This window comes from Dipodomys merriami, unplaced genomic scaffold (assembly GCF_024711535.1).
Source record: "Dipodomys merriami isolate MVZ:Mamm:240054 unplaced genomic scaffold, mDipMer1.0.p SCAF_1, whole genome shotgun sequence".
NCBI classification, from domain to species: Eukaryota; Metazoa; Chordata; class Mammalia; order Rodentia; family Heteromyidae; genus Dipodomys; species Dipodomys merriami.
In genome coordinates this window covers 115,269,281-115,288,734 of record NW_027202270.1, presented here as the reverse complement: position 1 = coordinate 115,288,734, position 19,454 = coordinate 115,269,281, and the positions used below count along the sequence as shown (strand labels likewise).

At 41.8% G+C, this 19,454-nt stretch overlaps 1 protein-coding gene across 12 annotated transcripts in view; it reads left to right on the top strand.

Annotated features, from left to right (window-relative positions):
- The window catches only part of Nin (ninein), a 121,354-nt gene that overhangs the window by 56,285 nt on the left and 45,615 nt on the right, over positions 1-19,454 (top strand). For all 12 annotated transcript variants that reach the window (XR_011373096.1, XM_070027971.1, XM_070027979.1 and 9 more), the window contains 10 exons: positions 4,344-4,383; positions 6,389-6,579; positions 9,283-9,429; positions 10,273-10,440; positions 11,310-11,446; positions 11,814-11,954; positions 12,211-12,385; positions 16,207-16,317; positions 16,691-16,780; positions 18,277-18,415. Coding sequence is in view for 11 of the 12 variants with exons in the window: in XM_070027971.1 (XP_069884072.1) it covers positions 4,344-4,383; positions 6,389-6,579; positions 9,283-9,429; positions 10,273-10,440; positions 11,310-11,446; positions 11,814-11,954; positions 12,211-12,385; positions 16,207-16,317; positions 16,691-16,780; positions 18,277-18,415 (1,339 nt within the window). In the remaining variant the exon portion in view is untranslated. The remainder of the gene's footprint in view (positions 1-4,343; positions 4,384-6,388; positions 6,580-9,282; positions 9,430-10,272; positions 10,441-11,309; positions 11,447-11,813; positions 11,955-12,210; positions 12,386-16,206; positions 16,318-16,690; positions 16,781-18,276; positions 18,416-19,454) is intronic.

Below are 19,454 nucleotides of genomic sequence, written 5' to 3'. Positions count from 1 at the left end.
TGGCAGATCCCTGTCAAGATGCCACCCTGCTGGCTTTCCCTACTCTGCCGGAGCCTTCAGCAATTAAAGAAGCTTGCTCTGGAGTGGCACCTCCTTATATTGGCGCTGTTTCAGCAGCTGAATGATCTAATCCATCCAGCCTCCTAACCTACCTTCCCCTTCTTCTCTCTCAGCTTTTTAAATTGGAACCTCAGGCTCCAGGCAGCAGGAATGAAAATAAATGAGCCATGAATGAATTGAATCTCCCCCCCCACACCCCGCAAATAGCAATTTAATAATAAACATTCAGCCACCATGTGCTTCCCCGCTCCCTCCCAATTATTAAAGGAACAGACCCGTGGTGGAAAAGTAAAATTGTAGTGTATCTGGGTGATACACTCCATGTCCAGCTGGGGTGTCTTGGAATGAAAATATAGCCATTAACATAAGCTTATTGCTTCTAGCAGAATGTGCCTAACTAGACTCTTAAAAAGAGTCCTGGGGAATGTTTGGAAACTGTTACTGCTGGAGATTAGCATATATTTAATTAACCTTTATCTGGCCACTTCCACTTACCTTAAGAGTTGGTGTGAATTGTTGGACTGTCTCAAGATGGTCCCCAAGGTAGGTGTCAGATGACAGTCTCTGATCTTGCCACATCACTGAGCTTGGAGGCCTTGGAATCAGGACCCTTCTCCCACCTGAGCCACACATGGGTTTCCCATCAAGGCTTCTCCATCCATCACAGCACAGGAGGGAGCCGCAGTGTTGGAGAGTGGGGCTTGCCAAAGGAAGAGAGAGCCTCTGACCCCTTTTGACCCCCCCCAAGTTACAGGAATTAGGTTAGAATTTGAGAGCAGTTGGGCAAAGAACTGGTAAAGGCCATGCCTACTTGTATTGTACAAACAGCATTTATAACAATAGAAGTAAAAAAGTGTCTCCCACGGTTCCTCAATGAAAAGATATCTGTTTTTATTGATTATTTACTTCCAGTCTTTGTCTGTTTGTATAAATATTTTTGCCAGTGGCAATCATAGATCACATTTTTGTTATGGCCTTTTCATTTATTAGGATGTTTTCCATGGTTCCACATGATGTTTTCAGTATACTTTTAATGACTTCATTATGATGATTATGCTTTATGCTCCATTGTTGAATATCTAAGTTGTTTTCAATGCTTGATTGTTTAAGAAAGTGTTGCTGTGTGCATATTTGTGCATATGGTGCTTTTCTTTCTTTTATTTTTTTCTTGTCTTTGGATAGCAAGTGGAATTATTGGATGAAATAGTATAAACATTTCTGTTGCCTTGATACATAAAGCCATCTCATTGCCAAAAGTATAATATCCATTTATGTTGTTAGCCATCACATCAAAACAGGCCTGTTTTAAACTTGTGATTGAATTGAATTGAATTATGTTGAATTAATTGAATGAGAATAACTATGATTCCCTTGGTGGTTTAATTTACCTTTGGTGTTAAGATGAACCATTCCCTAAGTTTATTGCATTTTATTATTTCTTTTTTTTTTTTCAGTACCAGAGTTTAAATTCTGGGCCTCATGTTTGCTAGGCAGTTGCTCTATTGTTAGACCATACCTCCAGCTTTAATTTTGTTGCCTCTCATATAACTTGTCCCTTTTATTTGAAGAATTGTCATTTTTCTTACAAATTTCTATGACTAATAGAGACTTTCCCCAAGCTTAACCAGTTGAATGATTTAAGTCTAAGAACAGTAATGAAAAAAATCTGCAATTGTAAATTTAGTTTATATTAGCTATAGTTTATATTAGCTATCCAGTAAACACCACAACATTTTATAGTGTTTCCTATATGCCAGGTGCATAGTTGTAAACACTTTACTTTTGCTCTACTAAATTTGTGCTACTTTATTCCCACTTTATAAATTAATAAATGAGACAAAAGAGATCAGAAACTTTTGCCAAAGGCCAAGGTAATAGGTAAGCAAGGATTCAGCACCAGGCACTCTCCACATTGGCCCTCTTAGTTAGGGGTAAGAACTGAGCAGAGAAAGCAGCAGGAACGGATTGTCTTAGTGAATCAGAAATGTGCACCCATTTCCACAGACTCCTCAGACCCTGGAAACAGTCTCTTGGGGAATCTTAGTTCTCTGAACTCACTGCTTCCTACATTAACACACATTGAGAAATAAATGAACAAACATAAGTCAACTTTGATTTGCCCACACATCTTTGTTGCTTTAGGAATTGTTACTAAAGATTAAAGCTGCATTCTTGACATCCATTTCTCCAATTCTCCTGAGCCAGATAAGTTTGGTTCACACTAGATCCTAGCAGATCTGGAGCTTAAATCCAGACGCTCATAATTTGAAGCCAACCTGAGCAGAAAAGTCTGTGGGACTGCATTTCCAAAAATAACCAACAAAAAGCCAAGCTGGAGGCATGGCTCAAGTAATAGAGCCCCATCTGAACAAACAAGCTTGAGCAAGTGTGAGACCCTTAGTTCAAGCCATAATATTGTAATTAAGACAAAAAAATCAAATGGGGTACTAGTGGCTCATGCATGTAATCCTAGCTACTCAGGAGACTGAGCTCAGAAGATTGCAGTTTGACACTGGTGTGAGCAGACTCTTATCTCCAATTTAGCACCAAAAACAACAGAGGTGGAGGTGGGCCCAAATGGTAGAACACTGGCCTTGAGTACAAAAACTCAAGGACATGCCCAGGCCTGTATTCAAGCCCAGAACTGCTGTGCGCGCGCGCACACGCACACGCGCGCGCGCGCACACACACACACACACACACACACACACACACACACACACACACACACACACACACACACACACACACACACACACACACACACACACACACACACCATCCCTGCTTGTAGTTTGATTTATTTTATCCAATAGTTGTTAGATAAAAAAAACTCTGTTGAAAAAATAATGAAAAAAAACTCTGTTGAGTTTTTTAAAACTTTTTAAGCTCTTTTTATTGTTATTATAAGGGTGATGTACAGAGAGGTTATAGTTACATAAGTGAAGTAATAAATATATTTCTTTTTGAACAATGTCACCCCTTCCCTCACTCTCTTCCAGTTTTTCTGTCCTATCCCTGCCCACAGGTTGTATAGAGCACTTTCAACATAGTGTATAGTGAATAAACTATTTTTAAATGTATTTAACTCGATTGTTTACATTCTGAATAATGAATTCTCACAATTTTCATTGCCAAACTAAGGTAGACATTTAATTCACTTTTCATTGTCTCTGTTGGATAAAGAAACATGGAAGGGCACATAGTCAGAATGCTTTTATTAATGGGACTTTATTGATCGAAAGTTTGTTTTTGTGCTGGTACTGGGACTTGAACTTGGTCACTGTTCCTTAGCTTACCACTTGAGCCACAATTCAACTTTAGGCTTTTTGGTGGGTAATTGGAGGTAAGAGTCTATGGTCTTTCCTGCTGAGGCTGGATTGGAGCTGTGACACTTAGCTCTTAGTCTCCTGGGACACCAGTGCCCAGCTTTGATGCAAAGTTTCATATCAGCAGTTGAATTTGACCAGAATTGATTATTGAGAGCCCAAAGGAGTCTTGTTGACTTCACTGCGCCCTCCCTACCCCCGCCCCCAGACTTCCTCATCCACTAGTCCAGGCAGTATCTGTGTAGAAATGTGAGCTGAATGAACTGATGAATTATAGCCACAGAAAAACCAAAACTATGGAAAATGAAGATGACAAAGGGCCTTACTGATGCAGGTATCTATATATATTAGTGACTGGCAGTTCTAATCTGTTCATGTGATGGTGAACTTAAACATTCCGAGTTAGAGCCTTTGGGCACCTTCTGTTTGGCAAGAGTCGTCTGGACATTCTTCACTGGACTTTCAGTACAGTGAGGAGAATCTGTGCTATAGGCAATGCCTTCTAAGGAAATCAAGGAGCTGTGGTATCTCTGTAGATGCTTGTCCCTGAAGAGCTGTAGGAGTACTGAGAAGGTGGAGAAGAAGGGATGTGATTAGGTTGCCAGAAGAACCTCAGCTCACACCTAGCTTGGATTGGGTCATGAATAAGGTAAACAGGTTGTGCTGTGGGGTAAATGTCCTTGCACATGCGAAGGACATACATTTGTTGAGATCCTGATAAGTCTGTGCTATATTGGTGAACACAGCAGATAACAATGTCTGTTTGTAGGTATTCATTCTTGATTGGCTGGGTAACTAAAGCAAATCCACCTGGATAAAAGCATTGGTGGGTCCTAATGTCACATGACTCATCAAAGTGGTGATTTCAGAGCCATGGAGTAGTGTGAGAACTGATAAGACTTTTTTTCTCAAGAAGTTCAAAAACACACTAATCATCTCCCGTGCCTTTTCTAGCGCTGGAAGACACAACGCAGCGAGGAGTACGAAGCAGAAGGTAAGAGCTGGCTGTTCCTTGGTACCTGTGGGGAGGGAAGGGGCAGGGGCCGTCATTCCTAGGGCACTCTGATTCTTTCCTGCATCTTACCCTAGATACTAGACAGGAATTAATATCAGGATCTACAACAACAAGAAATCCATTCCTAATCGATGCTCATAGTTTTTAAATCCACCTAATTAACACCATGCAAGAGGTGGCAATTATAACATAGCATTCCACTTATGGACTAATTTTTGTCTATATAGACTTTCAAATTGATTTGTAAGCAATCAACCTAATGGCATTCTACTAAAATGTGTCCCTTGCAAGTTACCAAATATACTTAAAAAGCAGAACATGTCTGTCCTGTGACCACTAGAGGGTGATGAGGTTCAATTAACAAGCTCACAGCCTACCTGGGATTAACTGTTTAAGTGTAATTACAGCATGGTCTCTAGATCTCCAGTATGGAAAGACGGAGCAGTAATTGGATTAACTACTGTTTATAAAGAACAAAAATGGTACTAAGTGATCTCTTCAACTCTTCAAAGTTCATCCAGGCACACAAAATTGTGCTAGTAATTTTCTAATGTTTAAGTGAGGACTTATACAAACATTGATATGTATGTGAAAAACTTACAATGAGGGCATTTAATAAAGGATAGGCTTAGGGTTTAATAAGTAGATAAGGATCTTTCCTATACAAAACTTACCCTTCATGGGTCTGGGAAGGTGGCTCAGTGGTAGAGCGCTTGCCTTGCATGCATGAGGCCCTGGGTTCGATTCCTCAGCACCACATAAGCAAAAAGAAAAAAGCTGGAAGTGGCGCTGTGACTCAAGTGGTAGAGCGCTAGTCTTGAGCTGAAGAGCTGAGGAACAGCGCCCAGGCCCAGAGTTCAGGCCCCATGACTGGACCCCCCCCCCAAAAAAAAAAAACTTACCCTTCATATAAAATTTGGAACTTGCAGCTTGCAATCTTTTATTCTTTTTTCAGGTTGAATTGCTTGGTTTCAGGAGGTGATAATGTTCATATGTAACAATTTGTAAAACAACAAATCTGGAAACATTCATGAGGAAATTATTTCCTTCTCAAAAACAAAGTAGAAATAAAACAACCTACACATTATAGTAGAGGGTATATAAATCGTGAGGATAACCAAGAGTTGGTGGCTAATGCCTACTTTCCCAGCTGCTCAGGAGGCTGAGATCTGAGGCTCATGATTCTGAGGATCATAGCAGAAGAGTCCATGAGACTCTTACCTCCAATTAACAAGCAAAAAGTCAGAACTAGAGGTATGGCTCAAGTGATAGAGCACTAGCCTTGAGTAAAAAAGACATGCAAGAGCTAGGTCCTGAGTTCAAGCCCTAGTACTGGCATGCATATATATATATATATATATATATATATTTATATATATATATATATATATATGCCACAAAAAAAGCTTGAGGAGGGGCTGGGGAGGTGGCTCAGTGGTAGAGCGCTTGCCTTGCATGCCTGAGGCCCTGGGTTCGATTCCTCAGCACCACATAAGCAAAAAGAAAAAAAAGCCGGAAGTGGCACTGTGGCTCAAGTGGTAGAGCACTGGCCTTGAGCTGAAGAGCTGAGGGACAGCGCCCAGGCCCAGAGCCCACAACCGGACCCAAAAAAAAAAAACCTTGAGGATAACTGATAATCACACAGCAGCCTAAGCTTACATTCTCAGTGGCAGTAAAGCAGGCCTTGTGTGCTGTTCTGGAGGAGGAAATGCTTCTTATTCAGCTGTGATTACCATTTAGCAAAAAAGTGTCTGTGCCCCCATCACCAAAAACAAACAAACAAAAAACAATGATTCCATGACACTGGACCTCAAGACCAAATCAAGTGGGATCAACATTTATAGTCTCATATATATACATATATATATATATATATATATATATATATATAATTTTTTTTCTTCCAAAACTACAGGTTCCTTTGCAAATAAGCCCTCTCTTTGCAATGCCTTGGGAGACCATACAGTGTCTGTTTTGATTTCAGGCCAGTTAAGGTTTTGGAACCCAGATGACTTGAATGCCTCGCAGAGTGGGTCTTCTCCTCCTCAAGACTGGATAGAAGAGAAACTGCAAGAGGTTTGTGAAGACCTGGGGATTACCCGCGACGGCCACTTGAACCGGAAGAAGCTGGTCTCCATCTGTGAGCAGTATGGCTTGCAGAGTGTTGATGGAGAGGTGAGGCCTGCAGTGGGTTTGATTCTGCAGTACCAATGAGGAAGGAACCTGTAGGCTGCTAATGACCAGGAAGGCTTAGCAGGCCACAGGCTGGGAATGGCGATATCATGGCTTCCTGCAGCTTCTGAGACCAGTTTTGTTCTTCCTAAGAAGTCACTCATCAGAGTTTGTCTCTCAAAAAGTGTTTTGTTGTGGAGATAAATGTTTAGCCGAGCCTTTTGGAACCTATAGCTGTGCTGACATGTTACAAGAGGCCGGGACAGGCTAGCTCAGCACATCTACCATGTCAGATGTATTTATGGAGGTGTCAGTCACAGAGCAAGACGTGGGAGTGTGGAAGAATTAAGCAGGGTGGGCCATACATTTGAGGTAGGGGAATATTTTGAAGCCTAGGCTGCTAAGTTTAGGTTTTTTTGGAAAAGCCAGTGTCATCTCTAGTTCTTAGGTGGAGGGAGATACAGGACAATCTTGCTCACTGAGAATCAACAAGCTGTTCATTGGTGACCTAAAGAGAGCCTTGACATGTAGAGCAGCCAGGTACTCTAGGTCTCATTCTTGCTCTTTTGGAAATGGAAAAGGATGGTTGGTTGTTTAGAAAGTACAAAAAAGAACTTGAAAGAGCCCCTCAAATAATTTTATTTGGTAAAACTCCCTGCTTTACATTTCCTTTTTTTCTTTTTCTCTTTTCTCCTCTCTCCTCATCCCCCTCTCCCTCTCCCGCTCCTTCTCCTTCTCCCTCTTCCTCTCCCTCTGCCTCTCTCTCTCTCTTTCCTTCCCTCTCTCTCCTCCCTTTCTGTGTCTGTCTGTCTGTCTGTCTCTCTCTCTCTCTCTCTCTCTCTCTTTTTCTGTGTGTGTTGGTACTAGAACTTGTCTCAGGGTCTGGGAACTGTCCCTCAGCTTTTTCTCTCAAAGCTGGTGTTGTATCACTTGAACCAAAGCTCCATTTCCAGCTTTTGGTGGTTAGTTGGAGATAAGAGTCTCACAGACTTTCCTACCCAGGCTGGCTTCAAACATCAATCCTCAGCTCTCAACCTGAGTAGCTAAAATTACAGGCATGAGCCACTGGTGCCCGGCTAACATTTTCTGAAAAATTAAGGGATGAGTATATGAATAGCCATTAAACGAATGAAAACAATTAATTTTAAGATACATCTTTCAGAAAGCTAAGACTAAGGATTAGAAAGAGTTAGAGGTTAGGGCTATAGTTGAAGCTCTTGGATCTTTGGTTAAAATTATATTTGAAACTACACTGTCTGCCTACTTAGGCAATAAGTGGTATTATTTCCCTAACTAAGAAAGTTTTCTCTTCAGAAGCTTCTAAGTAGCCTAGCTGAAAGGAAAGTTGTTGGTTTGGTTTTATTTGTTTTGTTTTTTGCATTCACTCTTTTATAGGTGACCATCATATATTTTGTGACTACTTTTTGCAATGGATGGCTCAGTAACCATTTATTTTTCAGAGTCATAAGATTAATTCATTCTCCTAATTATAAACTTGGGCAGTCCACAGAACCACAGGTCACTTCCCAAGAAATATTGCACAAACTTAGATTATTTATCTAAAAACAATTCTTGCAATAAAGGGCAGCCAAACATAGAGAGCGACCCTAAAACCTAGAACAAGGAGAAGCACATTTAGTTCTTTGCCGCTGGTTTAAAGATGCACAAAGGATGCTCACTGAACATACCTTTGACTCTGTGTTATCGTTGTGCCTTAGAGGAAAAATCATGAAGCTGTAGAACTTTTCTTTATTAGCTGTAAACCAAGGGAATTGGGAGTTCAAAATGATGTCATTAACAAAGAACTTGAGATCTAAGAATTTTACAAGTGAAAGCAATGTAAACTTCAGCCACCCTTTATTTTGTAGCTACAGTTAGGTCACAGTACTCACTGCTTCCTGAGGAGGAAGTGGATTACTGTCTTAGGACCACGCCTCTGCTTCCCAGAAGTAAGGAGAGCAGGAATGGCAAACTCCCACCCCAATGTCATACACATTGGCCCAATGTCATACAAATTGGATTTTTGTGGCACACAATTTTCAAATGGGAGAGTTTTCTAAAAATCCCCAGCCAGGTACCAGTGGCCTATGCCTGTAATCATAGCTATTCATGAGGCTGAGATCTGAGGATGGTGGTTTAAAGCCAACCCAGGCAGGAAAGTCTGTAAGACTCTTATCTCCAATAAACTACTCCGAAGTGGTTCTATGGCTCAAAGTGGTACAGTATTAGCCTTGAGCAAAAGGAGCTCAGGGACAGCACCTAGGCCCTAAGTTCAAGCCCTACTATTGGCAAAAATGAATGAATGAATGAATGAACCAATAAATAAATCCCTAGATCTGGCTGCATCTGGCAGATGGAAAGATGTATCTAGATCATTTGAGGAGGGCAGGATGCATGTATTGGGCTTGATGGTCAACTTACCACTTCCCAACATCCTAAAACTTCATCCGTTTTCACCACCTTGCCGGCCTCTAGGGGTATTGGTTCATGATCCCTAGCATCAAGATTCTGGAGATGTTAGAAAGGGATTTTTTATCCTTAGTGTGTATAGAGGGAAATAAATTCAATGTACTGAGAATAAAAGGACATCAAGTTATAATTCTACAGTGTTAGGAACAACAGTGGTTCTGATTTCTGTTGGCCAGAACTTTGGGCATGTATTATTTTGAGTGAAGTATTTAAAATATGTGATTACTGTTTTTCTAGATGATTAAGGAAGTATTTCATAACCTCAATCCCGATGGCACAATGAGTGTTGAAGATTTTTTCTATGGTTTGTTCAAAACTGGAAAATCTCTTACACCTTCAGCATCTACTCCTTACAGACAACTGAAAAGGCACCTCTCTATGCAGGTGAGAAACCAGCGGGAAAGATTTTTTAAAGAAACATTAAACCCATTTAACAATTGCTAATGTATTAATTTGTTTTTTGAACAAAATTCCAAGGAAAGAATACAAAGCTCAAGGAGAATAAGGAAGACTAAACCATTAGGAAAGAAAGACTGGGCTTAAGAAATGACCATAAATTAGAATGGAATGGCCCTAATTATGCTGTGTGTGTGTGTGTGTGTGTGTGTGTGTGTCTGTGTCTGTGTCTGCATGCACAAACATGCATGCATGCGTTCTGGTACTAGGGCTTGAACTCAGGGCCTGGATACTGTGCTTTGTCTTTTCACTCAGGGCTGATGTTCTACCACCTGAGCCACATCTCCATTTCTAGCTTTTTGGTGGTTAATTGGAGATAAGAGTTTCACAGACTTTCCTGCCCAGACTGGCTTCAAGCCAAGATCCTCAGGTCTTAGTCTCCTGAGTAACTAGATTGCAGGTGTGAGCCACCAGTGCTCAACCATATACTTCTGACTGTTGTTGTTGTTGCTATTATTGCTGCTATCAGGATTTGAACTTGTGGCCTTGAGTCTGAATCATATCTCTGGCCTATAATTACGCCTCTTGACATGAACTCAGGGTCGGAAGAAGCCTGATATGGTCTGTCTATGAAAAAGAACTCTCAGAACAATTCTTTTAAATAAACTTTCTAGGCTCTACTCATTGGGAAACAGGGACCAATCAAAGACACTGCATGACTCCTTCTTCCCCTCCCCTGCTCCCTCTGAGGACTGATCAATTTCAGTCTTGACTAGAATCTAGGTGAAATGCCTGCCGTCCAGCTAAGCTTGCTCATCTTTCTTCCTCCAGTCTTTTGATGAGAGTGGACGTCGTACCATGACCCCATCAGCGAAGACAAGCACCATTGGCTTTCGTGTCTTGTCCTGTCTGGATGATGGGATGGGCCATGCATCTGTGGAGAGGATACTGGACACTTGGCAGGAAGAGGGCATTGAGAACAGCCAGGAGATACTGAAGGTGAGTTGCTTACAGGGGAGAAAAGTAGCTCGTTGGGGAAGGGTTGAAAAGGTTGTTGTTGTTTTTATACCTCTGATTTAGTTCCATTTCTCCTTAATGATTATTCTGTTCATAAGATCTCAGAGACTTACCTTGTCTCTCCAGGAGTCTAAGGGCCACTTTCTGTGATTTTAACCCCAAATTATTAACATGAGAAAGGCTCTTATCAGACCCTTGGTTGTTAAGAATTATCCCAGATAATTTTTTCCCATAGTGGGGATTAAACTGTGGACCTCAAGCTTGCCAGGCAGGTGTTCTACCACTTGAGCCACATCTCTAGCCCCTTTCTACATTCATTGTTCTTGAGGTAGGGTCTTGCTTTATGATTGGACCAGTCTAGGTTTTTATCCTCCTGCTTGTGCTTCTCTGTATCTGTAGGGATGACAGGTATAGGCCACCGCACCCTGCCATTGTGCTTTCCCTATAGCTGCCATAATTGGCCCCACTACCTTGCCCAGGAATGGTTTGAGATGAAGTTTCACAAACTTCTTTTTGTCCAGAGTAGCCTTGAACTCGTTCACTTGGCTTCTGCCTTCCAAGCAGCTAGGATTACAGGTTTAAACCACCACGCTCAGCTCCAGATAGTATTGTTTGTAAAAATACAAATGATCATTTTACTTGAATTTTGAAAAAAAATTATATTTGAAAAATAAATTAGTTACCTTCTAGATTAAATATTCTTCCTGAGAAATCACTAAAGAAATGTAAGCATTGAGCTTCTAAGCTACGTTCAGTTCTCTAAGTTTATATAATCTTCACATTTTCTGATCTCAGAAGATAGAATTCACAAATTCTGTCTGAAACTTATTCTATCATATTCTATTTTTTAGGCCTTGGATTTCGGGCTTGATGGAAATGTTAACTTGACAGAACTGACACTGGCTCTTGAAAATGAACTTTTGGTCACCAAGAATGGCATTCATCAGGCAGCTCTGGCCAGCTTCAAGGCTGAGATCCGGCATTTGTTGTGAGTTGAGCAGAAGATTTGCCTGCTGTATTCCCTCTCCCACCATCTACAAGCCTCGCGATGCCTTCCATGAGCACCCTTCCATTCCAAGTGCAAATGTGGCTGTTCCTCTTCATCTACCCACGGCCCAAATCTCCCATAAACTGTGGGGAAATTAGAACTTGGCTTATTGATTTTTTTTTTTTTAAGGAATCATGGCATGCCCTTTTTGTTTTAGGAAGGTTTTGGTTGTCTTGGTTTTGGGTTTGAATTGAAGCAAGCCAGACAAGACTGGTTTTTTTTTTTTTTTTCTGTTGTTGTTGTTTTTTGTTAGAAACTTGTTGCTTAGAAACAGTCTCCCATTAACTCAGTTTATTTCTGATTCTAGGGAACGGGTCGACCAAGTGGTCAGAGAAAAAGAGAAGCTACGATCAGACCTGGACAAGGCTGAGAAGCTCAAGTCTCTGATGGCTTCAGAGGTGGATGATCACCACGCAGCCATAGAAAGGAGGAATGAGTACAATCTCAGGTGGGACTGGCAGGGTGAGAGGTTGAGTCCTTTGCCCAGCTTGCTGGCCCAGGGTGCGTTGCCTACCTGCCTGCCCTGTCTATATCTGGCTGTAGAGATTTTGGTGTGGCCAAGCCTAAAGGATGGCAACACAGGAGGTCATTTCTCCCAGCAATTTCCACCTCTGAAACTCGGTTTCCATTTTTGGAGGATCCACAGAGGGACCCCCAGAGGGACCTGACCCCGCTGCTTGTTGATTTTTTTTTCCTCCTCACAGGAAACTGGATGAGGAGTACAAGGAGCGCATAGCAGCATTAAAGAATGAGCTGTGCAAAGAGAGAGAGCAGATCTTGCAGCAGGTGGGCAAGCAACGCTTAGAGCTCGAGCAGGAAATCGAAAAGGCAAAAACAGAAGAGAACTTCATTCGGGACCGCCTTGCCCTCTCTTTAAAGGTAATCATCCTATTTGTTTTATCCCTGCTGGGCAGACACTGGCTCTGTGAGACAGCAAGTCTGCACAGGGCTTGCTCTGTGGTTGGTACCCATGGTTCATACGCAGACATGGCAAGGACCCTGCAAGGATATGGCTTTCAGGGGTATCCATCCTCCTGATATGTTGATGTTGCTAACTGGGGTAGCCAGTTCTGCCCTGAGGTTGTACTGGGTCCTTGGTGTGGTGTGGTAGCTGGCTGACACCCTCATTCTCCTAGTGCTCCTCCAAGCTTATCCTCCTGCTCAGGTCTCCTGTGTCCTTTCCTGTCTGGCCCCCTGCTCATGCAGATGGGCTCAGTCCCTGCCCCACAGAGCATTTCTCTGAATTTCCAAACATGCCTTTCTACCCATATGTTCCCCTCTTTCCTTTGCCCTGGGGGCAAGCGGGGGAAGAGATCTTTTGCTTACTGGATTCTCCCACCAGGTTAAATAGGGTTGAGACAGATTGCCTTACTCTGATCTTCGTACTATTGCATATGGGAAAAGCCTTTGATCAAGTTACTCAAACCTGTTCCATAAGGTACAGATAGCTAGTACGGGGATACTGTCTAGACTTGGCATGGGTGTCATATCAGATGATGTATCTCAGGGGAATCATATCAGATTAGGTAGGTAGAGAGATATAGATATAAAGTTCAAAAAATAACAAGTACATGTGAGATATTTGCTACTGTTTCTATTATGAATTGTTCCTGAAACTCCACTCCTGATACACCGAGCCTGTTGCCCTCTCCTAACTATGCGTCTGTGTCAGCTCCTTATCAGCATCATCACCTTTTCCTGTAAGCCCCAGAACTTAAAATTCTCAGTGGTCCCACCTCATCCTCATTCAAGCTCTCTCAGTCATGTCAAAGCCTTGAAACACCCCATCATACTTATACCTTGCCCTACATTTCCCCAGCTTTTGATCAAGCTCAAAATTTCTCTTTTTTTCTTTTTCTTTTCACCAGTGCTGGGGCTTGAATTCTGGGCCTGGCCATCTCTGAGCTTCTTTGTGTTCATGGCTAGCACTCTACCACTTTGAGCCACAGTGCCATTTCTGGCTTTTTTCTGAGTACTTTATTAGAGATAAGAGTCTCACAAACTTTCCTTCCCAGGCTGGCTTTGAATCATGACTCTCAGGTTTCAGCCTCTTGAGTAGCTAGGTGTGAGCCACTGGCACCCAGCTTCAGAGTTTCTTAAGTAACTAAAGTACCCCTGGCAGACCTTTCTTCCATCTTGCCCAACTTCATGTGGCTAGCTCAATCACCTTTTTTTTTTTTTTTTTTTTGGCCAGTCCTGGTGTTTGAACTTAGAGCCAGAGTGCTGTCCCTAGAATTTTTTGCTTAAGGTTTAACACTCTACCATTTGAGCCACAGCTCCACTTCCAGATTTTTTTGGTAGTTAATTGGAAATAATAGTTTCATGGACTAGCCTGCCCAAACTGGCTTTGAACTGTGATCCCAGATCTCATCCTCCTAAGGTGCTAGGATTACAGGCATGATCCACCAATTCCTAGCCACTGTTACCTTACTAAAGATTAGTTATAATCATATTGATACCATTTGTTTGTTTGCTTGTTGTTTTTTTTAAGTGCGACTGGTCAGACCACTGAAAGAGTGTCCATCCTCAACTTGTCCGTGTGTATGTGTGTGTGTGCATGCGTGTATGCGTGCGTGTGTGTGTGTGTGTGTGTGTGTGTGTGTGTGTGTGTGTGTGTGCCTATCCTGGGTTTTAGATTCAGGGCCTAGTTGCTGTCTTGAGCTTTTTTTTTGGCCCAAGGCTAAAGTCCTATTACTTGAGCCACAGCTCTACTTTCAGCTTTGTTGGTGGTTCGTTGGAGATAAGAGTCTCATGGACTTTTCTGGCCAGGCTTTGAACTGTGCTCTTCACTTCTCAGCCTCCTGAGTAGTATGGATTATAGGTATAAGCCACCAGTGCCTGGCATCATATCCCTCTAACATCAGCTCTGCCAACTACTCCTGAGCTCTGAATCTTCCAGCAGTTCTCTGTTTCCCAAGGACTGAGCCCTGTTAATGTTCCTTTACCATTCCCAGCACTGTGGGTCTGATTACTTGTTTATTCCCTTTGCATCTACTTTCTGGATGCCCAGAGACAGTGCATTTACTAAATTGCTCTGAGATGTAGCCACCCCTGCCTCCTGCCTGGTAGTCCATACAGCTCCCCTGGGGTCAGACAGCAATATGGAGTCTTGATATACAGAGATTGCTCATTAGTATAGTATCAACTTTAGATGGGCTTCAAATAACTAAAGTAAGGAAGGGAATTTTTTTTATAAATGCTTGAAGTACATCCTTTTTTCACTCCATATTGCTGGGTAAGAGTGTGAACTAGAACATATCAAATGATCCTGGCTCTGTATTCTTTTGGCAAATGCACTTTCAATCATCCTTTAACATCAGAGAAGAAAATATGTCAAATGGTATGTCTGTATGTTTAAAAAAAGTTTGGATGGATATCTTCCCCCAGAAGACTATATATATCCAAATCATTTTAAATGAAAAAAAAAACAAAATCTTTTGTGAATTTCAGTTGATGTATTACTTTATTATAATAGCACACACATATAAATTATAAATAAGTTATATGGATAGTTTTTGCTTCCTTAAACCAAAATAAATTTATAAATTAATTTTTTTGGGGGGGTCCAGTCATGGGGCCTGAACTTGGCCTGGGCGCTGTCCCTCAAGCTCTTCAGCTCAAGGCTAGCGCTCTACCACTTGAGCCACAGCGTCACTTCCGGCTTTTTTCTTTTTGCTTATGTGGTGCTGAGGAATCGAACCCAGGCCCTCAGGCATGCAAAGCAAGCGCTCTACCACTGAGCCACCTTCCCAGCCCATAAATTTATAAATTAAATATAAACTAAACTGGAATATCAGTAAATAAAACCAATTTTAGAGTGGTGTGTGTGTGTGTGCGCGCGCGCGTGCGTGCGTGCGCCAGTACTAGGCCTTGAAATTGGGCCTTGTGCTCTTATTTAGCTTTTAAAGCTGATGCTCTAGTACTGGAGTCATACCTCCACTTCTGGTTCTTGTTGTCTTGTTGGAGGTAAGAATCTCTTGGATTTGCCTTCCCAAGTTGGCTTTTCATCTTGACCCTCAGATCTCAGCTTCCTGAGTAGCTAGCATAAGCCACTAGTACCCTCCTTTACTTTTATAATTTTTCTGAGCTTTTTCTTTTGCTGACAATTGGTCAAGGCATTTTGTAACCAGATTTATTTCCTTTGACAATAATTTGAGAATGTTTTCCTGTCATGTAAAATATACTATTTCAGGGCTGTCAAGTACAAATACAACACAAACCACATTTGTTATTTCAAAGTTACAAATAGCCATTATAAAAGGGGAAGTTAATTTCAAGTCATTTTACTTAACCTGGTATCAGAAGGCATTATTTTGAAATGTAATCAGTATACTAAAAGCACTACTGAGTTGTTGTTTTTTTAATGTAATTGTACTCTGAGAAATCTAGTGTGCATTTTACACTCAAATAACACATCTGTTTATTCTAGACATATTTCAAGTGCTTGGTATCAACATTGCCTGCTAGTGGCTAGCCTGTTGAACAGCACAGTTGTGCAGGAATTTTTTTAAGAGGCAGACTTGGGAATTCTAGGATAGATACCAACACTTTCCTCTTTACTTTTGTTTCTAATGTACTGTAGCTCTCAAGGTGGGCCAATTTTCTCAATCTAGAGCACTGTTGTACCTTCCTACAAGGAGACAAAGCTGTTTGCCTATTTCTTAATCTGTGCCACATTTAATTTCCCCAAATTTCCTCAGGAAAACAGTCGCCTAGAAAATGAGCTTCTGGAAAATGCAGAGAAGTTGGCGGAGTATGAGAATCTGACAAACAAACTTCAGCGAAATTTGGAGAATGTGTTAGCAGAAAAGGTAAATCTGTCAAACTCCAATTTCCTGGTATGTCCTCCAAATGTCATTTACTCAAGAGAACAATGCCAAGGACATTCTTATTAGTGAATTATTTGGGTGCCTAAAGGAAGTTGTAACTTTGCAGGGATGTAATTTAGTAGTATGGTTATAGGGGAAAACATTTTTCTGGTGCTAAGAATTGATCCCAGCCAGAATTGAACACATCATTCTCGAATGTTCTCATCTTCTGGCCTGTGGCGTTTCTCCTTTAATGCCACATTCCTTTCATATTCAAGAGCCCGGGTGACACCAAAATCTGAGGCCTTTGGTATGTGATAGGTGAAAGGGCACTTGGGAAAAAAAGAATGTCGGCTTTGTCTTTTCCCTCTTCTAGTTTGGTGACCTTGATCCCAGCAGTGCTGAATTCTTTCTACAAGAAGAGAGGCTGGCACAGATGAGAAATGAGTATGAACAACAGTGCCGGGTAAGTGTCAGAAGAGAACTTAGTGACCCAGGAGGACCTGGATTCAACTGCCAGATTTGCCACTTCCTGCCTGGGTGATCCTAAGGAAGTCAATGAAGCTGTGGTTATCATAACCACTCTTTTGTAAGATACAGAAGTTGGAGTACCACCCACAGGGTACTTGTCAGTGAAGAAAGTACCATTGGTTCAAGGAACAAATATGTGTCACATGCTTAGAACAGTTGGGATATAGTAAGCATGTACATGAATGCTAGTCAGAAATTGCTAGTGCTTTTTCATACTGAGTGGAGAAACAATGTAGTTATGTTCATGTATTTGTTCAAAAATTAGCCTTTCCCGATTGGTCATTGCAAACCTCATAAAATATCATGTAGTTTTGTCTTGTGGTGGTTTTTGTTTTCCTTCTTCCAGATATGTTCCTTTATTTATAGAATGTAGATTAACCAGAAACTACTCTGTCTTTAACTAGAAACTATTCCTACTAGTAGAGATACACACATTCTTGGCCCGAGCAGGAATCTTGTTTGTTTTTTTCAATTAACTCCCCTAAGCTTAGGAATTTGGATTTTTATTTCTTAAACCAAAAATACTTTTTTAAACATTTTCAATAAGGTAGAACTGAGAACTGAGTTCTCTTTTAAGTAAAAACAAATGTGCACAAAACGCTGGCAATCAGCTGTGTGTGTGCTTTAAAATACACCATCAAGCCAGGCACTGGTGGCTTACTCCTGTAACCCTAGCTACTCAGAAGGCTGAGATCTAAAGAGCGCAGTTCAAAGACAGCCCAAGCAGGAAAGTCTGTGAGACTCTTATCTCTAGTTAACCACCAAGAAAAGCCAAAAGTGGAGCTGTGGCTCAGCTGGAAGAGTGCTAGTTTGTGACAAGAAGCTCAGGGATCACCCCCTAGGGCCTGAGTTCAAGCCCCAGGACCAGCACACACACACACACACACACACACACACACACACACACACACACACACACACACACACACACACACACACACACACACACACACACACACACACACACACACACACACCCCTAGGGCCTGAGTTCAAGCCCCAGGACCAGCACACACACACACACACACACACACACACACACACACACACACACACACACACACACACACACACACACACCCCTAGGGCCTGAGTTCAAGCCCCAGGACCAGCACACACACACACACACACACACACACACACACACACACACACACACACACACACCCCTAGGGCCTGAGTTCAAGCCCCAGGACCAGCACACACACACACACACACACACACACACACACACACACACACTGAGTTCAAGCCCCAGGACCAGCACACACACACACACACACACACACACACACACACACACACACACACACACACACACACACACACACACCACAACACACTAATTATTTTAATGATGTCCAGTTTAATTTTTTTGTTGCTTATTCTTTGATGTCACATATACGACTTGTGTTGGATTTTAAACATCAGGTATTACAAGACCAAGTGGATGAACTGCAGTCCGAGCTGGAAGAATATCGTGCACAAGGCAAAGTGTTCAGGCTTCCCTTGAAGAATTCGCTGTGTGATGAACTGGATTTGAACAGCGGTGGCATTGAGCCTGACCAGGGTAAACATGGCCAGCCATGATCTTTCCAGATGTATTTGACTTTTGGTTTAGAACGTGCTGAATGCAGAAATTCCAGAACTCTGGAAACCTGGGGAAACAATGACTCTGGCAGTATTCTTTGAGCTAGGTCGCTCATGGTCTAATTTTCAGTTGCTGTCGAAGTCTTTTAAGACTTTCCATGTGATCTGCTTATGCATCAGCATAAGGAATGAACAAAAAAATCAAGTCATGAGGGTATTTTCTTGGCTTAAAATAAACAAGCAAGCATACTGCTTACCAATCTGACAGTCTAGGCCTCTGCAGTGTTAGAATTTAAACATTGAGCTCTTGCTGACTCCTTCCTTTCTCCCAGTGCCTGGAGTGAATTGCCATGGGCAGAGCCACAAACCACAAAATCCATAACTGATTTTTGGTTTTTGGCTTTTGGTTTTTTTAAAGTTTTTTATTGTGAAAATACTAGACAGAGGGGTTATAGTTACATGAGCAAGGTAATGAGTACATTTCTTACCAAGCATTGTTGCCTCCTCCTTTGTTTTTCCCCTACCATCCCCCCATAACTGTTTTTTGGGGTGGCTGGACTAAATGTGTGGATTGCCTCTACCAAACAGCAAATAAGATAAATAAGAGTTGCTCATCTATGGATTGCAATGGCAAGGTTGGAGGCATAGTTGTTTGGGAACTATTCTACATTCACTCCATTTTTTTTTCTTTTTGGCAGTACCAGGGTTTGAACTCAGGGCCTTGAGCTTGCTAAGCTTGCTTTCTCACTGGTGCTCTACTTCTTGAGCCATTCCTCCAACCCAGCTAGTTATTTGGGGTGATAGAATCTACTGAGCTCTTCTGCCAAGGCTGACTTCAAATCGTGATCGTGTAGATCTCAATTTCCTGAGTAGTTAGGATTACAAGCCAGTGCCACCAGCACTGGGTTCTACTTTTACTGTTTTCTATTCCTCCCTTCTGATGCCTGCCTCTTTCCTTGAGTATGATGGGTTAGAATTTCAGGAGCAGCTCATCTCAGTTCTTGGGTTATACATAGCTT